Source organism: Corvus brachyrhynchos, unplaced genomic scaffold, assembly GCF_000691975.1.
Source record: "Corvus brachyrhynchos isolate BGI_N302 unplaced genomic scaffold, ASM69197v1 scaffold220, whole genome shotgun sequence".
Classification (NCBI taxonomy): domain Eukaryota; kingdom Metazoa; phylum Chordata; class Aves; order Passeriformes; family Corvidae; genus Corvus; species Corvus brachyrhynchos.
In genome coordinates, this window is record NW_008236209.1 from 6,566,047 (window position 1) to 6,585,069 (window position 19,023).

The window sequence follows — 19,023 nt, forward strand, 5'->3', positions numbered from 1 at the left end:
GGTGGCTCAGCGCCCGGCAGCGCTGGCAGAGCGCGGTGCTAATGACACCACGGTGAGGGTTCGATCCCTGTGTGGGCCATTCACTTCAGAATCGGACTCCATGGTCTTTGTGGTCCCTTCCAACTCAGGATACTCTGTGATAAATGTCACCCTAGCTGGCCCGAGACTCCCAGACAGCATCCCTGGGGCTGAGCTGCTGACGTTTGTTCTGCCTCTGTTGCTTTGATCCTCACTGCCGTGGCTGGGTCTGCTGAGTGCTTTCTGCTGTCATGCCTGTCACCGGGGTCTCAGGCCAAGCCAGTGGTGTGGCAGTCACCAGCAAGTGGCACTGTTACCCCACTGCCAGCTGCCCCTCCCCAGGCCCCCTCGGCTGAGCCCACAGAATTCTCCTTTATCTGACCACAGTACCTGAAAGAAGCAGGTACCCTTCTAGGAGGGCAGACGTCCTCCACACCCTGGGTATTAATAGCTGCTGGTGTTTCCCTTTCCTGTTTAATGATGTTGGGGCTTGAATGTGCCCAGGACGTGCTCAGATAAGCAAAGGCATGGGCAGTTTCAGCTGGATCTGGCACTTTCTCTCACTGCTTGTTTCTTCCACAGTCAAGGCCGTTTTACTGCTCTTTGCTCCCCAAGACCCACAGCGTTGAACCTTGTGCCATGTGGGGCCAGGATTAGTCAGACTCTTGCTGCACTCTTGGGCTGTTAGGGAGCAGCCGGGAGTGTTGCTGCAGCACACGCAGCCTGGGGCCAGGGATTTCCTGTTTGAGGCTTTTCTGTGGCACGGAGAGTGCTGGGTTTAATCACCTCACAAAATCCAGTAAATATTTAATCCCTTTGTGGACATAGTCACTTCCTGTGGGAAGGAAAATAACTTCACCCGCTGCATCTGAGTAAGAGCCTCCCTGCAGCTCGGCTAGCCGGCCCTGGCTTTGAAGTTGGAACTGGCCTGGGCAGCTTGTCCTGTGTGTTCCTGTGTCACCAGTGCCACCAGTGTGTGATCACTTGGAGTGCACAGAGTTGCGGCAGCTGGGTAGGATGGCAGAGCCAGCCTGCTCCTGTCACAGGGCAGTGTCAGGAGTAAGAGATGGGCAGGAAGGGCTGGTAAATTAAAGCTGTGAATATCGGGGACATATTACAGGTGTGTGCTGCAAATCTTTTCACATGCTGGGCAGCTCCACTGGTGTGCTGGGGTGGGTCTCTGGGCCAAGCAAATGGAATGAGGCTTTAGTTCATTTGTTTGGGTTTTTTACTCACTTTTATAAAGAAATCAACCCCATTTCCTTCATAGCTTTTAAGGTAAACTATTATTTTTCAGTTGTTTGATGTCTGAGCAGTATTCCTTACAGTCAAAACTTAACCCCTGCCTTGAGGGTGCAGCGCATTGGGTGGGTGTGTGCTGTGTATGGGTATGGGTATGGGCTGTGCCACACAGGGTGTGTAGGGTGGGTGTGTGCTATGCCACAACTCCTGCCTCACTGGTGCTGCCCATCAGGCCTGGCCATGCCACTGAGTGTGCTGCCTCAGCACTGGTTAGCAGGGGCTGGTTTTAGATGTGTTTGAACTGTTCCCCCACACAGCCTCACACATGGTATCAGTGCAAGTCACACTGGCTGGTGCTCCAGCAGGGCTGGACACTGCACAGGAGTGTTGCAGGATGTGGCTTTTCAGCAGTGAGGTTCCCCCAGCTCCCAGCCAAGGGCTGCTCCCCACTCTCACTGTGTCCATGGCAGGCACCTTCCTTCAGCTGTGGTGACAAAACCATCTGTGTTTACAAGGGCCAAAAGTTCAACAGGTAACCTTTAGCCCACCCTAAGACCCTTTGGCCAGGCTGCCTCGAGCCCAACCAGAGCCCTCAGGGAACCATGAGAGCCTTGGAAACAGTGATAACGCTGTGACTTGGACATCAGAACAACGGTGATCCCTGGGCAGGGAACTGCTTCAGTGGGGAACCAATGGACTTGATACTTGACTTTTGCTTTTTAATAGTATTTTCAACATAATACATGGAATGTAAGGGAGGGAAATTCCTGAAGTGCTGGATCTCACGTCACAGCCTCAGGAAGCCATTTGTGCCAAGCTGGCATGGCTCACAGAGAGGTGAAAGAAATCAAATAACTCTGCATCTGCAAACTTGAGCTGGGACTGAAGGGTGGAAACACTCCAGTGCAGTGGGGTTGTTTTTTTACAAGTGATTGGTTTCCACACCAGTCTTGCCTGGAAGTCTGATTTGCAGAGGAATTTGTATGATAAGTTTAAATCCAGCGCTGTTCTGGGAAGCTCTTAAGCATAGACTTAAAATAGGCACATACTTCAGTGTTGTTAAAGTGTTTATTCTGATGAACAATTGATGAACATCCCTCGGGTGCTGTTCCTGAACAGGGGGCTCATGAGAGCTGTCCCTCCAATGTGCTTTTACAGAAATAGGCAATACTGAAGAAAACTTGGTGTTACTGATCTGAGCACACTTCTTGGAAGAGTCTGCAAGTGTTGGGGGAGATACCCTCTCCATGTTGGATTATTTGATACTTCAGACTCTGGTGCTTTTCAAAAAAAGAAAATCACTACATTTCTGTAGCCATGGTTTACCCAAGGGAATACTTGTTGTTTTTTTATGGTAGATGTTATTTTTCTTTAAGGTTACGAATGGGTTATTTATATTTTTGTAAATTCTGCGCCGTTACTGTTGTAATTCTGCTGTAGTTGTTTCTGTTGGGTTTGGGGTGTTGTCTGTGTTCAAATGAAGCAGAAGCTGAAGCTCCTGCCCTCTGTTAATGGAAGGGGGATGGTCCCCCACATTCCTCCAGACCTGGTGCTCTCGAGTGATGTGTGTTTGTAGTTCAATAAATTTTGGAGCCAGACATGGTGATGTTTGGTGAGTTTTGATTCCTCTCCCCATCACCTGCTGGTGGGAGCTGATGCTGCAGGGGCCAGTGGGGGCTGGAGGGCCCTGTCTGGGAGGGGGCCCATCTGGCAGGGCAGGCAGCACTTCTCAGAGAGATGCTGCAGCAGCTGAGGCCATCGGCCTCATGGGCACCTGCCCCAACCACAGGCATCAGCTTTTGGTTTTGGGTGGGTTTAACATTCCCCAGAGGGGCTAAGTCTCAGGTGTGGTTCACGGCATGGCCTGGGGACAGAGGGAGGCAGAGACCCCTAAGCAATGCCCAAGGAACTCCCATTCCTGAAGCTTCGCTGAGGAGCAGTTGCTGTTTAAGCTCGGTAATTACAGGTTCGTTAAGCCTGTTCATGCCCTTACACTGATCTGTTTAAAATAATTATTAGTATGAAGGATGTTTTTGGTCTAATTAAAGCTATGATACTTGTCCAAACTCTGGCAGGCTCTATGAGTGCTTGCAGTGCTGCAGCTCATCCTGTGTGTGAGGATCCCCATGCAGTGCTGTGTCTGCAGCCCTGGCTGCCTCTGTCATACCACAGGATAACAGCTATGGACAGCACAGCCTCCGGAGTCAGGGCCCAGAAGAATCAGCCATCCACCCCCAAACACAAAGCCATGCAGTGGTACAGGTACTCTGCACCCAGAGTTTCCAAAGAAGCCTTTTCTGTGGAGTATGTGGGTGCCTGGAGCCTGTTGTCCCAGACGCTCTACATGGTGCAGCCCAGGTGTTCTGAGAGCACCCAACCTCACCACAGTCTGCAAGGGGTGATGATCCCCGTGTCCATGCCTGCACCCCAAGGCAGAAGGTGTGGGCAGGGTGCTGTGGCCCTCCCATGGGCGACCTGAGCCCAGAGCTCTGCCTGTGCCTGTCACTTGGCCAAGGCCACTGTCACTGCAAGAGGAGAGGGCCAGAGGTGTCCATTGGGAGAGCAGCTTCCTGCATGCTTTTGGGGTGGGAATTCAAGGCATGCCATGCCTTACCTTCAAGTGATTCCTGGCTCTGGGGTTGTAACCATCCAGACTCTGCATTCTCAGGTGACTGGACACACTGCAGTAGGTAAAGGGTGGGTGGGTTTGGCCACACCTCAGGTCTGCTCCTCTGAAAGAACAGGGGCACCCCTCCCATGCAGAGCAGACGCTCCCACCCAAGGCAGGAACTCCCAGTGAACAAGAGGTTTACACCCACTCTGCTCCTCACCTCAGAGCGCTTGTGTTGTCTGGTCTTGCCTCGTTTTTGGCTGAAGCCCAAGGAGCAATGATAAATCAATCATGTTCCCCTCAAAGTACTTGGGATTCTCATACTCCACCCTGGGATAAGAGGTAGCTCCTGTGAAGCAGAGCTGGCAGATCAACACATGTGCTCCATGTGAGCAGAGAAGTGTGGGGTTGAGGACCCATTCCTTGGTGGCCACTACAAGGCTGGCTCCCACCCCCAGTCCTGGTGCCGCCTCAGCCACACTTCACAGAGAGGTTGGCAGCATGTCAGGGTGCTGGGGTACCCGGTCCTTACCTCAGCTGCCTCCAGCAGGAACATCTCCAGCTGGGATGCAGAGCTGTGCAAAGGCACTCAAAGCTTGGTGAGCCTCCAGCTACCAAGGGAATGCCAGGGAATGCTGTTTGGCCCAGACAAGGCACATGCACCAGGCCTTCTCCTGAGCTGTCTTTGGAGCAGGAAGGCAGACATCTGTCCTGCTGCTCCCAGCAGCCACAGATCGCAGCCAGCAGTCCTACTGAGCCACATGTTCCTGACCAATGGGGGTGAGCTTCAAGAGCTCTAGTGAAAAGTGTGGGGTGTGGATACCTCACCTGCACACCCTGAAATGTACCTGCAGAGGTAGGGACTGTGGCCCTGTCCTTGTGTGGACAGTGACCCCTCAGCAGAGCTTATCTCAGACCTGCTGAGGTGAGATTGCAAGTCTCGTGAGGTCTTTGTATCCTTGTCACGGGTGACCCCCGCTCTGAGGGCATGTCCTTCTCCCCATGAGCACTGAGTGGCAAAGGGGGAGCTGGTGGAGGGGGCTGGCCAGGGTGAAGAGGTGCTCTCACAAATGAAGTGTTCCAGGTGGGATCCTGCCTAGAACCAGATTAATTCATGAGTTCTGTGTTAACAAGGACAGCATGGTCTGTGGACAGTGAACTCGGAGGAGCTTTCTAAGATCTCCCTCATGCAGATTCTGAGGGCACAGAAGAAGAGCTTTCACAGTTGGACTTTTTACTAAAGCCCTATGTTTGCATTGGGCTGAGATGACCTGGATTAAGAACAACGTTTTGTTAAAGCACCTATTGAAATGCTGTCGTTAACAGGGAGGGGATGGCTGCCCTTTTCCATGCAGGAGAGGGGAAGCACACACTGCTCTGGGGAGCCTGAGCTGCAGTGTTTATTGAGAAAAGGGGCAGGAATGACACCGACAGCTCTGGAGCGCCCTGGCAAACAGCTTCCCTGCTTTCACACTTCATTCCTTGCCTAACCAGGGGGCTCACCAGTAAAGAAACCTTAAACACCTGCCCTCTGTGTGCCCCTGGGCCCTGCACAGGGGTGGGGGAAACAGGCAGATAAATTTCCATTGCTAAAATTGAAGACTGAAATCCATTAGAGAGACCTGAATTTCCATACCCAAGTTCCTTTCCTTCTCCACTTTCCTTCCCCACAGGTGGTGTTTTTACTGTTTCTTCTCTGATTTTCTCATTCTGTATTTTCCCCAGGCTTCCCCTGCACACTCAGTTCTCACCTCACCGAGTCTCTGTAGGACACGAGGGCAATCACAAGCAAAGCAAAACACACATTTCGCAGCATATTGTTGAATTGGATGTGTTTGCCAGGAGGCAGAAATCTATTTTTCTTCTGTCTTCCACACTCACCTTCCCAACCTGTCAGATCACTCACAGGGACTTTCAAAAAGCAGCTGAAAACGTCACAGTGCACGTTTGGGGCACGGTGTCCAAGGCTGCTGGGTGCCCCTGCAGGAAGTGCCACCGTCACCCATGGTCTCAGTGGGCAAATGAGCCACCAGACTCTGAGGAGCTGGGCAGAATGCTTGGGGGAACATCAATGAGAGCAAAGCATCTCATCTAGGACCAAACTGTGAGCAGCAACATCCACCACAATCGAGAAAAAAAAAAAAAATCCTAATTCCTTTATTGGCAGCAGATGTTCATTTTTAAGGGGAAACAAATCCAGACATGAGCTGTGCTGGAGGCAAAAAAGCACTCTGTCTTTGGGGACAACCTGATGCCAATAATTATTATTATTTTTATCCTTCAAAAATACATTATTATCCCAAATGAAATTCCTATATTCCTGCCTCGAGCCCTGGTGGTAAATGAGGTTTTTGAGCCTGGCCAGCCTGTTTCTCTATGACAATTAGTGCTTTAATGAGAGCTGGTAGCCTGGGTACTGGGCTGGTTTGCCTTCCAATACAGCAGCATTAGGGATGGAATTTTAGCAAAAGAATAAAGTGTTTTTACAACCCATTAAATACCTCTTCACACTCCCCCTCATTCTCCCCTGAGCTGGTTTGAAGGAATTACAGGATTACAAATAAATACCCCAATCAAATACAACAGAGCCAATGTTCATCATTTCTTACCTCCTACAGTTAATGTTAACATGTCAGAGCAACGCCCCAGGTCTGTGCCCTGGCTACCTCCAAAGTCAGACAAGTCAGACGACCCCAAGCTGGAGCTCCCATCCTGCCCGGGCCCTTGTGCTATGGGACCCAGGGAACAGAGCAAGGACATTTCCATCGAGAGCAGGTGGGCTGTGAGCTGCTTTGCTCCTCACCATTGTCTTATCCTGGTCCTGTCCACAGGGTATTCCCAAAGCATGTGCCCCACGCCCTCTGCCCTGGGCACCTACAGGGTCATGCTCCTGCCCTGCAGCACCTGTGCCACAGAAAAGTGTTAGAAATGGCAGCCTGGTGTTGAGAGTGTGTGTGTGGACACAAACACATCAATACAGACAGAAATGAAATGGAGGAAAGGCTCCTGTCCCCAACTTTGTACGGGGAGGGGGAGCAGAGAATGTGTTAGCAATGCTCAACACTACAGAGAGGAAAATTGGACATTTGTCCTACCTTCCCCCTCAATCCCTCCTTCCTGCACAGTGACCAGGAGAAACAAAGGCAAAACAAATAAACTGACAGCTTGGCTTCACAAAGAAGCTGAGAACTACTCAAGTGGTGAAGATGTTCCCATTTATAGCTGACATGCCTGAATATATTGCTAAATATTCATGGTCTTTATTTGCTCTGTTAATCATAACAGTTCCCCTGGAGAGTGAATGTCCCTACATCCTGCCCTGCAAGCTGTGCAGGACAGCAGAATACTTATATTCTCCTAAATGAAAGGCAAAGTAAGGCAAGTCAGAGCAATTCTCTTAAATAGAACACAGGGTGTGTCAAATTTAATAACGGGGGAAAATCTATATCCTCCCATATACAAACGAAACACAAACGTAAAGAGGGAAAGGACACTGCATTAAAGACTTTATTTGGAGTGCAGCCATTGCCATCTCCATGCAGGAACAGTCGGCGTCAGTCACTGCTCATCAGCACGAGCAACTGGTGTGTTTAATTCCAGAACAGGGTGAGAAATGGAGATGAACAGTTAAATAACTGAACTGTGGAGTTCAGGAATGACAACGTACTGTGAAAGAAATACTGTAATGGTAAAAACTAAAACTCGATTCCTTTCCAGCCTTTAGGAGAGACTTGCTTTATTAACCTGAAGGTGAAAGGTCTGAGCAGTGCATTACAGTTCAAAAGCAGATGAAACTGTCCAAAACAGCCCAGAGCCACCCAGCCTACTGCAACTCCCCACTGGTGGAACTGTGGTAAATCCATCACTGAAGTGATCCAGGCACTCCTTGTATTCTGAGTTCTGCCATGTTTGGCATATAGCACCAGTAAAAGGTCAAAATAAGCTGTGGAAGATGAAGGAAGCTGCGAAAGGTTGAGACCATTGATTAATTGATTGCTTAATTCCTGTGGAAAACTGCCTGAGACAGGATGTGGCTGCAAACAAATATTGTCTGTCTCAAAAATAGAAACAAAATCTGCTGCTCTGAAACTTGCTGCCATCATTTTTGTTAGGTATCATAAATTATCTCCTATCGGTACCCACAGTCTGGCCACCCCGGAGTCACACTGATTGTGGTGTTCAGCTTGGCTCCAAGTGTGGGTTTGAAATGGAAATGTCTTCTGCAGTGCTGTAGGAACAGCAAGGAACGGTCAGAATGAGGCTTTGAAAATCCCTGTTGCTGCTGTCAGCTACAAACACAAACTGCAGGTCCCTACAGAGCAGAAATCCTGGAGACAGGAGACCACCAAGGTCCCACAGCCTGCAGGACACAGTATGGATCGGATACAGATGTATGCAATGAAAGCATGTGGGAATGATATAGAGAATATAAACCATCATGCTCTAAAGCCCCATTAATTGTGAAGTAATAAGCAGAAATTCCATTAATGGGGACACACCCTGTACTTGCCCCTTACAGTGTCCCATAAAGCAGTTGGGTTTGTCTCCAGCAGATGCATTAGATTGTCCATTCATCTGATTTTATAAAGCAATTAGTCTGTTCTCATCTGCCAAGGAGACTTTTATGGGCCTGTCATGGAGGAGTCTCTTCAAGTGACAGACTACTCTGTTGTACAATCAGACCCGGTTCCTGCAAAGACTGTGGCTTTTGGGGGGGTTTATTACTATTTTTTCCCTCTTGCCTCTGGTTAAGCGAGAGCTGCTCTCCACTGACAGTTCGCCGCAGTGTCCTTCTGCAATTTGGCACTACTGAACTGGGCAGCATCAGCCAGTGTGGGCTGCTGGGGGAGTGAAACATCAGTCAAGGGCCAAGTACATTAATCCAGCCCTTTATACCAGGGCAAAGAACAAAATACCAGGGCTGGGGAGCAGGGCAAGAGGTGCTTTTGATTTGCTGCCTGTGGGGACTCCATGTGACCTCCCGAGGGAGGGTTTGCTCCAGCACACCCCAGGCACAGCACCCACACCCCTGCCTGCTCTGGCCAGTCCCTCCTGGCTCTCTCCAGCACTGCTCAGAGCAGCCTTTGGTACCCCTGCCCCATCCCATCAGGGACCCCAAAGGACATTAGTCCTGCTCCAGTGCAGACACCCAACATCAACAGCCCATTTGGGGAGAGAGGGGCCTCCAATGTACCTGCTCTGCACATTGGGAAGAGCCAAGCACTGGGAGTACTCTGGTATCACCTCAGGAGAGCAGTTTAGGAACAGACCCTGGAACTGGGGTGGGGATCACTGCTGAGCACTGGTAGGACAGGGCAGCTTGTGAAATGCCATTAGTCTTCAAACCAAGCACTGGCTGCACGCTGTGCCTGGTGCTAGACCTGCCCTCACTTGCCGGTATTCCTGCCTGGGCTCCATCCAAAGTCTGGGAGATCAGAAGCGTTCCTTTGCCCACCGCAGCGCAGAAGTAGTGGCGGGGGGAGGCGGCGGGAGAGAGCAGGTGGGTTCTGTGGGGGCAGGTGGGTTCTTCGGGGACAGGTGGGTTCTTTGGGGGGCAGGCAGGTTGTCTCCACAGTCGGTGAGAGGGCAGAGCTGTGTGCCCGGGCTCAAGGGACAGACTTTCCTGCTGCCTGGGGCACAGGGCAGCTGCACATCATCTCCCACGCAGGAATTCGGGGTGTGCCTTTCACATCCAGTCTCCCAGGTGAGGGTCAAGCTCCTTCCTCCCCTGATCTGTGAGTGACTGAAGATGCCGAGTTATTTCTCAGTGCAAGAAGATGGTCTGACACTGGCCCACCTACACCCCCACTTCCAGGGCTTAAGATGGATTAAACTGAAGACATTCCCCTTTATCCCTGCAGCGTGCTTTGGCCAGCCCCTCTGTACTGTTTTCCACTTGAAGAGCTAAGTGATGATGATTGTATTCTGTTTCTCCTTCCTGAGCTAGTTTTCTGACTCATTGTGGGGGTTTTTCTGCTAGCTTTTTGTTAATCTAGTTGGCATGCTGTGGTTTCTTTGTTCATTATGTGGTGGGGCTATATAAGAGGATTTGTCTCTGGAATTCAGGTATCCCCTGCACTGTGTTCCCTGTTATCGTCTTCATCAGCAACTCTGCTGAAGGCACTCTGCTGCATTTGGCATGAGCTAACCTTAATAAATTTGGGCTGTTAATCACTCAGACATGTCTCGTTGGATCTTTCACACTGATTTGTGTGTGCTTAAATAGTTTGCCGGGAGTAGACTTGTGGTGACTCAGTGTTTCAATAATCTGCCCTCCAAATTCTCCCTCGGGGTTCTGCCCCGCGGGGGCTTCGCCGGCCGAGGGAGCCGCGCCACAGCCACCGAAGGCACCGGGTGAGGGTTCGGTCCACAGATAGGAAGAGGGAGGGGTCTCCTCATGGCGGAGGATTCTCCTCCCACCCCACTCCCCTGTCCGGTTCCAGCTCCGGGTCTGCAGGACACAAAGAGCGCTGCTGCTGCCCCGGCCGGGGCAGGACCGTGCGCCCACCAGCACTGTCCGGCTGGGAGCGGGAGCACATCCTTGGTCCTGTTTCTGGGAGCTCTCCCTTGGATCCCGGCGCCGCTCAGAAAGCCATTTCCACAGGTGGGCGGCGGGACTGGAGACAGATTAAGGAATGTTTAAGCATCTATTTACATGCTGAGTTGACTCAGACCCAGCAGAAGCCGAATTTCACAGATTCCCTTTTCCAGAGCCTGGCTTAGAGTCCAGCAGGGATGCAGCCTCCTGCCTCAGGTGCTGTCAATCAAACTGAGGTGTGCCCCAGTCAAACAACGCTCAGGTTATATTTTTTTATATATATTGTGCATTCTATGTTTGCCTGAGAGCTGCTGGGAGTTAGGGCATCCTAAAGTGATACAGGAGCCTTGGGGCATTGGGCGAAGCATGCAAGGCCCTGAATCTCACTCAGGCATTGATAATTATCAGTCCAGATAACTGAGCCGTTACGGAGATTCGATACAGTCAGCTCTTACATCCTGCCCATTTAGGGGAGAAAAATTCAGCAATGAGGAGATGCTGCAATTGACAGATCCAAGGAAAACCAGCCAGGTTATTTCTGACAGCAAGAGATCGCTAACTACAGGGATTAGCAGAAGATCAAGGGAGTGTGGAGAGACCCACTTCTCTGGAGTAAGGGCTTGGATTCCTCCAGAAAAAAAGGTTATTAAGCCATTTAAGGAAAGAAAAGAAGGAAAACAAACCTAAGAAATATAAAAGACAATACATGGCAGTTTGAGAGCTGCTATCAAAAGCTAATGAGGGGTGAGGAACAGTAGAAAAGCAAATGATAGCTTCTCTTAATAATTAAATGAAGTGATGCTCATTAATTAGACATGATTTTAACATTTTGAAAAACTTACAATTATGCTTTTTGACTGAAAACAAACCCTGCTGTACAGTGAGGGAAGAGAGCGCTGGCACCCAGCACAGACAGCTTTGAATTCCCATGTTCAATAATTGTGAGCTCCAAGCAAAGTGCCTCAGGGACCAAGCATTCACCCATTCCTTCTGCCACTCCTCATGTTCTGCTGTTTTCTTCTGGTGCAGGCATTGCAGTGCACACCCGAGGTACCCAACTGGGGTCAAGTGGCCTGAAGAAAGGACCCCCCTCCTTTCTGTCCTGTTCTTTCTCACTGCACAAATGGAAAATAACAAAAAAAAAAAAAAAAACCAAACCAAAAACAGAACAAAAAAACAAACCAAACAGTCCTTAATTTTCCTTCTTTGGTCTGGCTTATCTTCCCCCAGGAAGGTGGTGGGAGTATGTCCTTATTCCCTCAAGTCACTCAGGCCCCCCCACTGCCTCTCTGGGCAGAAGCTCTGTCTGGGCTATCACCCGGGCAGACCAGGAGCCCCCCAGCAGATATGGCTGCCCTTGGGCTTCTGGAATCCATCACCTGGTTTGCACCAACTAGACAGCCCCAGAGTCCTCGGTTGCTCCTCACAGGACATTCCTTACGGCCCTTTCTTGCCCTCCTGTTGTTTAAATGAGACTTTCACAGCAACTAGTAACAATGCAGAATGATTCCATTCTTCAGTGAGTCAATGCTACAGCCCTGATGAAATATTTTGTGGCCTTTTGTAAAGTGCCAGTGTAGCTCTCTTTACTGAGTTAATATGTTTATAATAAAAAGAACTTCTCAATGAACTACATTAGTCTGTCATCATGCCCTCTGAGCCTACGGCCATGGCTCCTAGGGTGCATCCCTGCTCCCCTTGTCTGAGGGTGGCTTCCAGCTGCTGTGGGTGGGACAGAGGGCAGGAGGGGCAGCAGAATCTGAGAGGAAAATGGCTGTTAACAATCCTTACCTCTGTTGGATACTTTGCTATACACTAACTGGTGAGACTCCCTACGGATGGAGTTCATCTGCATGTCCAAGATCTTCCTTCAAACACCTGTCATCATGGATCCTTTTCTACTGCTGTGCATAGCCCCACATTATGGCACATGTTACAGGCCAGTGAGTCAGCCCAGTGATGGAAACCCAGATCCACTCCCTCTGATAGCAAAAAATGAGAAAACCGGAAAGTAGATCACTCTGTCTGAGAAGCTCCATGCCCCCTGTACATATTCCTGCCCCCTGGGCCAGCTGCAGCATGGGTTCTACTGGTAGAGTGCTGGAGAGGCTGTGTGCCCACCACGCCAAGCAGAGGAGGGGCTACAGTGAGACCAGCCAAAAGTCAGCAGTGAAAAGGCAGAGCAGCAACGCTGGCTCCTGAGGAGAGACTGGGAGATGCCCTTTGATGCCTCCCGCAGCCAGGTAACTCCCCTCAGCCCCGTGGCTCACAGGTCCGTGTTGGCCATTGGGAGGTTCCCAGTGGAGCATCTGGCCTGGGAGGCAGGTCCCTTCCTGCACCTGGTCTGCTCCACCCATGCCTCACGGCAGGACATGGCCCTGGGTGGCAGCACCTGGTCCTGAGCCTGTGGCGCCTTCTGGCAGATGCAGAGCAGGGACCGGAGCTCTGCGCGGAAGTTCTCGTTCAGCCAGCAGTAGATGAAGGGGTTGTAGCAGGTGCTGCTCATCGCGAACCAGTGCAGGGCAAAATAGAGCGAGTTCTTTGTCTTGATGCCCAGACTGGAGATGAGCACCACGTAGCAGTTCAGGGGGAACCAGCAGATCGCAAAGACCACCACCACCAGCATCAGCATCTTGATGCTCTTCTTCTTGTTCCTGTGGTGGGTGACGTACTGCTGCGTGGTGATGTCCCCGATGGCATTGCGGAGCCACAGCTTCTTGGCCAGACGCATGTAGGTGACAGTGATAATCAGCAGAGGCAGGAGGTAAAGAAGGAGAAAGGTAGACAGGTCCAGATACTTCCAGACCAACTCTGCAGGCTCAGGGAAATCAGGAAGGCACAGACTCCGGACAGTGGCTTCCCTTGAAAATGAAGAAATATAGATAGAGCACATGGCCATTGCTGTCACATGGGTGCTGCTGGCTCAGCAAACCACAGTGGGGGTCTCACACTGCCCACAGCCAGCTGGTCAGAGGTGTAGTGTGGACAGAGGGAGGATACAGAGCCACAGCTCTGACATGTCTCTCTCAGGCTGGACCTGCAGCCTCTGCCCTCCACGGGAGCACCCACCCTTCTGTGCCCCTCAGCAGCCAGGACCCCTCACCCTGCCATACCCCCCAGCACAGGATCCCTCAGCGAGAGCAGCTGTAGCAGCTCTAAGCCAAAGCTGTTCTGGAGGGGAGGGAGGGGCTGGAGGCTGTGAGAAAGCCTCACAGGCATGACCAACCCACCTCCCTTCCCTTCCCTACCCACCATTCCCTTGCCATCAGCTCCTACAACCTTCCTGCTACCTCTTAAAACTGGTGTGATGATTGGTCACTTGGCTCCAGTCGAACCACTGACAATTAACTGACAGAAGAACTGAGTGTAATCATACACAACAGCTCATTTTAACAACTCCCATACACCTGTCCCATCCCATCCAGGAACCAGGTGTGTTCCCACTGCCTGGCCAGCAGTGGCTCAGGCCCAGCACCCTTTGCTGCACCACGTGTCCCCTCCACACCCTGCAGCTGGTGACTGGAAGTGATGGAATTTATTTCCAGTGGATGTTTTCTCCTTTTGTTTCCCTTCCCCCCTCTCTTTTTCTTTCTTTCTCTTATTCCATTTTACTCTTCTCTCTTCATCCCTTGTCCTCTGTTCTCCTCTATTCAGCACAGATTTTAGCCCTCATCAAGCTGTACTGTTCATTGCAGTATTGATTAGTATCTTTAATATCCTGTTTTCAACCACTGGAGCTGCCTTTTGTGCCACAAATAGGAGACTGTTGAGAACAGGCAGCTGGAGCAGGGGATGAGGTCAGAGGAGTGACAATGGGTCCACCGAGCGCAGAGGACCTGGAGACGCCACTCAAGATGGGAACTGACGCAGAAGGGAAAATCATCCTTTCTGAACTGCAGTCTTGGCTTTTCCTCCCCTGGATCTGACTCACCCCTGGCACAGGGGACCTGCCAAAGGGGATGTGACAAGGCAATATTTTGGTGAATTCTGGTACGATCAGGGACTCAGATGTGCTGCTGTGTAGTACAGCCAGAGATGGATGTTGGTGGAGCTCCTGTTTCCCATCCCAGAACCCTAACCACTCCCTGGTAGGAATCTCAGGAGCCCTGGCCCTGCAGAGCTATTACAAGCAATATTACAACTGGGATTTTTTTTTTTCAATGGAAAGCAGGGACAGGAATAGCATGTCCTGGAAGTCCTTATATCGCTGAGCTGCCTCGTGCCAACACGGGGCTCAGTTTCCTCTGGCCATGCCAAAGGATGAGCAGAGACAGGTGCCCCGAAACAGATCATAGTGTTCGTTCATTCATGAGCAATTTGTTTCCTAATCCCCAAGCACAGCTGCGGAGCAATGCAAGCATGGAGTAACCCTGCCCTGTGTTTACAGTCTGGACAGTTGGAGGTATGATATCCCCTGAGTATCTCAGTCACATCAGGCACAAGCACAGGCAGGGGAGGACTGTGAAGCCCCAGTCACACTTCTAGCTGGTGCAGCCCCTCGTACACAAAAAGCAGTGACAGCCTGTGCAGACACTCACGCTCCCGTCCCTCACCAACAGGAGGGACTTGGCTGGGCTGCAGGAAATTAGATTTGTCCTTTATAGAGAAGGTCAATATCTACAATAGAAATCTCACTCCTACTGCCTGTCAGTGTCTCCTTGCCCCACTCCCTGGGATGCTGATCTCAGCCTGAAAATACAGGTCATGGTAATATTATCCCTTTGCCCTCAAGGCTGGCATCCCTGCGAAGGGCAGCACCAGCAGCGTGACACCCACCACAAAAATCCCACTTGGGTACTGTTACTCCTGTTTTCTAGACAGGAGAGGTCACAGCAATGCCACAGGCTGGTGGGGACAGGAGGGACAGAACAGGCTGGGTACCACAGAGGAAAGGACTGCAAGGGCAAAGCAACCCCAAAGTTTGGATTCTGTATTTCTCCCTGGCAGAGGGTTACAGCAGAGACAAGTGCCATTGCTGGGCCTTTTGTGGGGAGATATTAAAAGCAGAAGCTTATTTTTCTTTTTCTTTCTTTCCCTCTATATCAGAACCTGCTGTATTTTCTTATATTTCAGCAGTCCTCATGTGGATGTTAAATTCCACTTCATCTGCTGTCACTGTGCTCAGCCAAGCAAAGAGCTCCCTTTCCTGCGGGGAGGCACCATGGCATACCAGGACAGCTCTGGTTCCTGCCAAAGCACTGGACCCTCACCTGCCCCTCACTGGGTCCCCCCAACTCCACACTGGTTCCCCACAGCCCTGCTTCAGAAGAAGGGGGTGGGGGCTTCTCTTTGTTTTTCTCATTAGTGTAACATTGGGCAGAGGAACCTCAAGCTTCAGGGAAGGTTGGTCCTGCTTCATAAATCCACATGGATGAAATACAGGGAAGTCACAACCTGAGACTCAATGTATGAAGTCCTGGGGAAGAGGGATTGGTGGCTCTGCTGACAAACCAGGGTGGTCCCCTGCTCCTGCTCCCTGCAGAGCTTTGGAGATGTCAGCACAGGTATTCCCAACAGGAGGTTTATTTTCTTCCTTTTTGAAACTGCAGTTTGACTCTCTCTCTCCTCCCTGCCTGAGCAAGTTGGATGGGCTTGGTCTTGTTGGGTCTGAGGAACTGAGCAGGCAAAAGGAGGGAAGAGGAAAGTCCCTCAGGAGAAAATTATCTTCTCGGGACAGAGCCTCTCCTGGCAAGGCCATGGCACTGGAGGAGGTATGTGTCACTAATGTCTGTGCCCCAGCCAGGCTATGCCTGGGACTGCCCCAGCACGTGGCTGGGAGTGGGACCCAGACCCTCGTCTGGGCATGTGGGAAGTGGCAAGAGCAAACCCCGGGCAGCAGGCTCTTCCACAGCCCCAGCCTCTGCTGTGGGAAGTGGGATCTCACCCATACACCAACACCCTCTCATCCCACACCACTGTCCCCATGCCTGGGACACTCCAATGCCCTCCCTGCTGAGTGAGTGGCACTGCACAAGGGCTGCCAGACCTCCACACACTCACTGGGAAGGGGAGATCACTCACCTGTAGTTATACTGGAAAAGCTTTTGGTAGATGGCATGGGGCAGGGAGAAACAGGTTGCCATCAGCCAGATAACAGAGATGCTCAGAGCTCCCTTCGTCAGGGACATCCTCTGCTTCAGTGGGTTCAGGATGACCTGCAACAGAGACTCCGTCATGACTCTTCTCCCACAGGAAGCAAAGGCCCTCACAGCCCACAATGGGGGGTGGGCAGTTTGTGACATAACCTAACACAGCTAATGAGAGGAAAATGACAGCCATGATTAGGAAAATGTCCTGCTCGTTAGAGTGACCTGGAAAATGGGAAACATTGAACTTCTCAGTCTGCTCAGAAGAACTTTCAAACTTCATCCTCTACCTTGTTCTGTGAGAACCATTTTCCTTAAGCTAGGGGTTACATTAGGTCAAAAAAAGAAAAGATTCCCACACAATGGTCTTCACTCAGGGGTATGTTTGTTTATTCTGTATGAACTATATAGAAATGTCTCTTGTTCTAGCTGGGCCTGTGAAGCTGAGCTTTTCTCCCCTCTGCTGAGACAGAAACTCACCTTCCATGAAATTTTCTTTGTTAGATCTTTAAGCTGGTAAAATCTGATAGTCTGGAACTTACTATTTGACAATAGCACAGGGAAGGGGAGTGATTGCTAGGGATAAGCACATGGCCTGGGCTGTCCTTGCTGCCCTGCACTGGACACACAGCCAGCATTTGTCATGGCCACGGAGAGACATGGGTGAAAACTTCTCACAGCTCAAGTCTCCTCCCAGAGCCTTGGAAGGAAGAGGGTAGGGCAGTGTCACCTGGTGCCTGTCGAGAGCTATGGCTGTCAGGGTCAGTGTGGAGACATGGAGGGAGCAGTACTGCACAAAGCGGCTGATGTGGCACATGGCCTTGCCAAAAATCCACGTGCTGTTCACAAACCGGACCTGAGGAGAAACAACAGCTCATCAGCCAGAAAAACGTGCTGAAAACAAATACATGGGAAAGTCTCTTGGCTGGAACCTGAGCTGGCTCAGGGGTTCTGGCTGGTTGGGCAGCTTCACCTGAAACTTAAAGAAAGATCAGCTATCCTGGTCTCTGAAACACCTTTACAGAAGAGTTTATGGGGTCAAACCCTGCTGATTATGAAGTGGAGCTACCACAGCCCTCCTGGCCTGTTCTACAGACATTGCTTGTAAACAGTGGTAATAACTTTTTATTACACTAACAACTATATTTGGAAAAAGTGGACCAAGGTTTGATATCAACCCCACTGTCAGATCTCGAGAGATTTCATTGAAGCCTTTATCCAGCTGGCATCTCTGAAAAGTGTGACTACTTTCTTCCACTCACCCAGTATGACTGGCATTCAGACTGTTCTGACCCACTAAGGGACTCTCTAGTGCTCTCCTGCATGAGCATTAAAAACACATGTTCACCCAGGCACTTGTTCTCATCACCCAAAAAGCTCTTGCTGGGGTTTCATAGCACACATGGAGAGGCTTTAGAGTTTCTAGGAGTTACAGAGTCTTAACAGAGAAACAGAGAGCCCACAGGTTGCTGAACAGTGTTTTACTTGCCTGGGAGAGTTATCAGTTAGACTTGGTGGTGTTGGGTTCCCACCTCAGCCCTAGGAGAAAAGCCTGTGACCACCAGGCAGAGTTCTGGTGGGAGGGAGACTCCCGTCCTGGCTGAAGGGACAGCAAGACCAGCTACTTACCAAGGTGAAAGGTGTGTTGAGCAGTGTGATCATGATGTCTGACACTGCCAGGTTAGCGATAAACAGGCTGGTGGCAGAGTGCATCCTCTTGTTCTTCAGCACCACGTGACACACCAGCATGTTCCCAAAGAGAGACATGACAATAATGACCGAGTACGCCACGATTAGGAGCGCTTTCACTGTTGGTTTCTGGGATTCTGGCTCATATTTAGCCAGCTCAGCAAATTTCTCCCACTCAACAATGCGGCTCTCTGTCCAGTTGAAGATGGTCCTGTTAGTTGTGTGGTAGATGGACATGAGTTTGGCCAGTGAAGAGTAATGGTCAAACTCCCCAAGAAACCCCATCACCTGTGACCTGTATGGCTGAAGCAGTGAGCGAGACATAGTAGGTCAACCCCAGTCGTGCCTGCTGAGGAACAGTTCCAATGGTGTGTCCAAAAGGGGCTGGTTTGAGACCACACTTTCTCTCACATATCAAGAAGAGCAAGAACTTCACAGGTGAGCTCTGGGCTCAAGCAGGCTCCCTGACCATCCCGTGCTGCTGTCGCAGGAATTTCTTCCCAATGCAGAAACATTCACCTTCCACTCTAAACAAATCCAAAGATGTCTTTCCAGCAACTGAAATCTGAATTCTGAATAGAAACCAACACTTCACTTCCTGGACCAGACAGGTCTATATGTGACAGTGCATACACTACAGCATGATTACATGCCAGTTCCCTGCACACTCCAACCACAAGGAGAAACCAAACTCCCCACCCTTATCCCCCTCCCCAACTCCTACCCTTACCCCCCCTCACTTACCTCGCACTGCCCGGCCGTTTTTGTCCCCTTCGGCCTCCGGTCCCAAGGGGCAGCAGCGGCTCTTCCTGCTCCTACCGCGCGACACCCCGCGCCCT

The 19,023-nt window shown here is 50.8% G+C and overlaps 1 protein-coding gene across 3 annotated transcripts; it reads right to left on the reverse strand.

Annotated features, from left to right (window-relative positions):
• Window positions 1–7,360: 7,360 nt before the first annotated feature.
• On the reverse strand, window positions 7,361–19,015 carry LOC103623393 (probable G-protein coupled receptor 83). Of its 3 annotated transcripts, XM_017742920.1 has the most exons (6): window positions 18,929–19,015; window positions 18,480–18,756; window positions 18,125–18,395; window positions 17,226–17,351; window positions 16,431–16,564; window positions 7,361–13,270 (listed from the first exon to the last, which is right to left on the reverse strand). In XM_017742920.1, exons 2-6 carry the CDS (start codon window positions 18,506–18,508, stop codon window positions 12,676–12,678), a joined length of 1,155 nt encoding a protein of 384 aa, XP_017598409.1. In that variant the 5' UTR covers window positions 18,509–18,756; window positions 18,929–19,015; the 3' UTR covers window positions 7,361–12,675. The 3 variants fall into 3 exon arrangements, with proteins under 3 accessions (XP_017598409.1, XP_008640706.1, XP_017598402.1); XM_008642484.2 differs by having other exon boundaries at window positions 18,125–18,711; XM_017742913.1 differs by having other exon boundaries at window positions 18,125–18,756.
• Between the last annotated feature and the right edge of the window lie 8 nt (window positions 19,016–19,023).

Excerpts from the sequence above, each read along its gene's own strand:
- LOC103623393 (XM_008642484.2), bottom strand. The coding sequence starts at position 18,508 with ATGTCTCGCTCACTGCTTCAGCCATACAGGTCACAGGTGATGGGGTTT. Across the intron at positions 17,352-18,124 it reads TCAACACACCTTTCACCTTG|GTCCGGTTTGTGAACAGCAC; the intron begins GTAAGTAGCTGG and ends GTTTCTCCTCAG. Across the intron at positions 16,565-17,225 it reads TAGCTCTCGACAGGCACCAG|GTCATCCTGAACCCACTGAA; the intron begins GTGACACTGCCC and ends TCTCTGTTGCAG.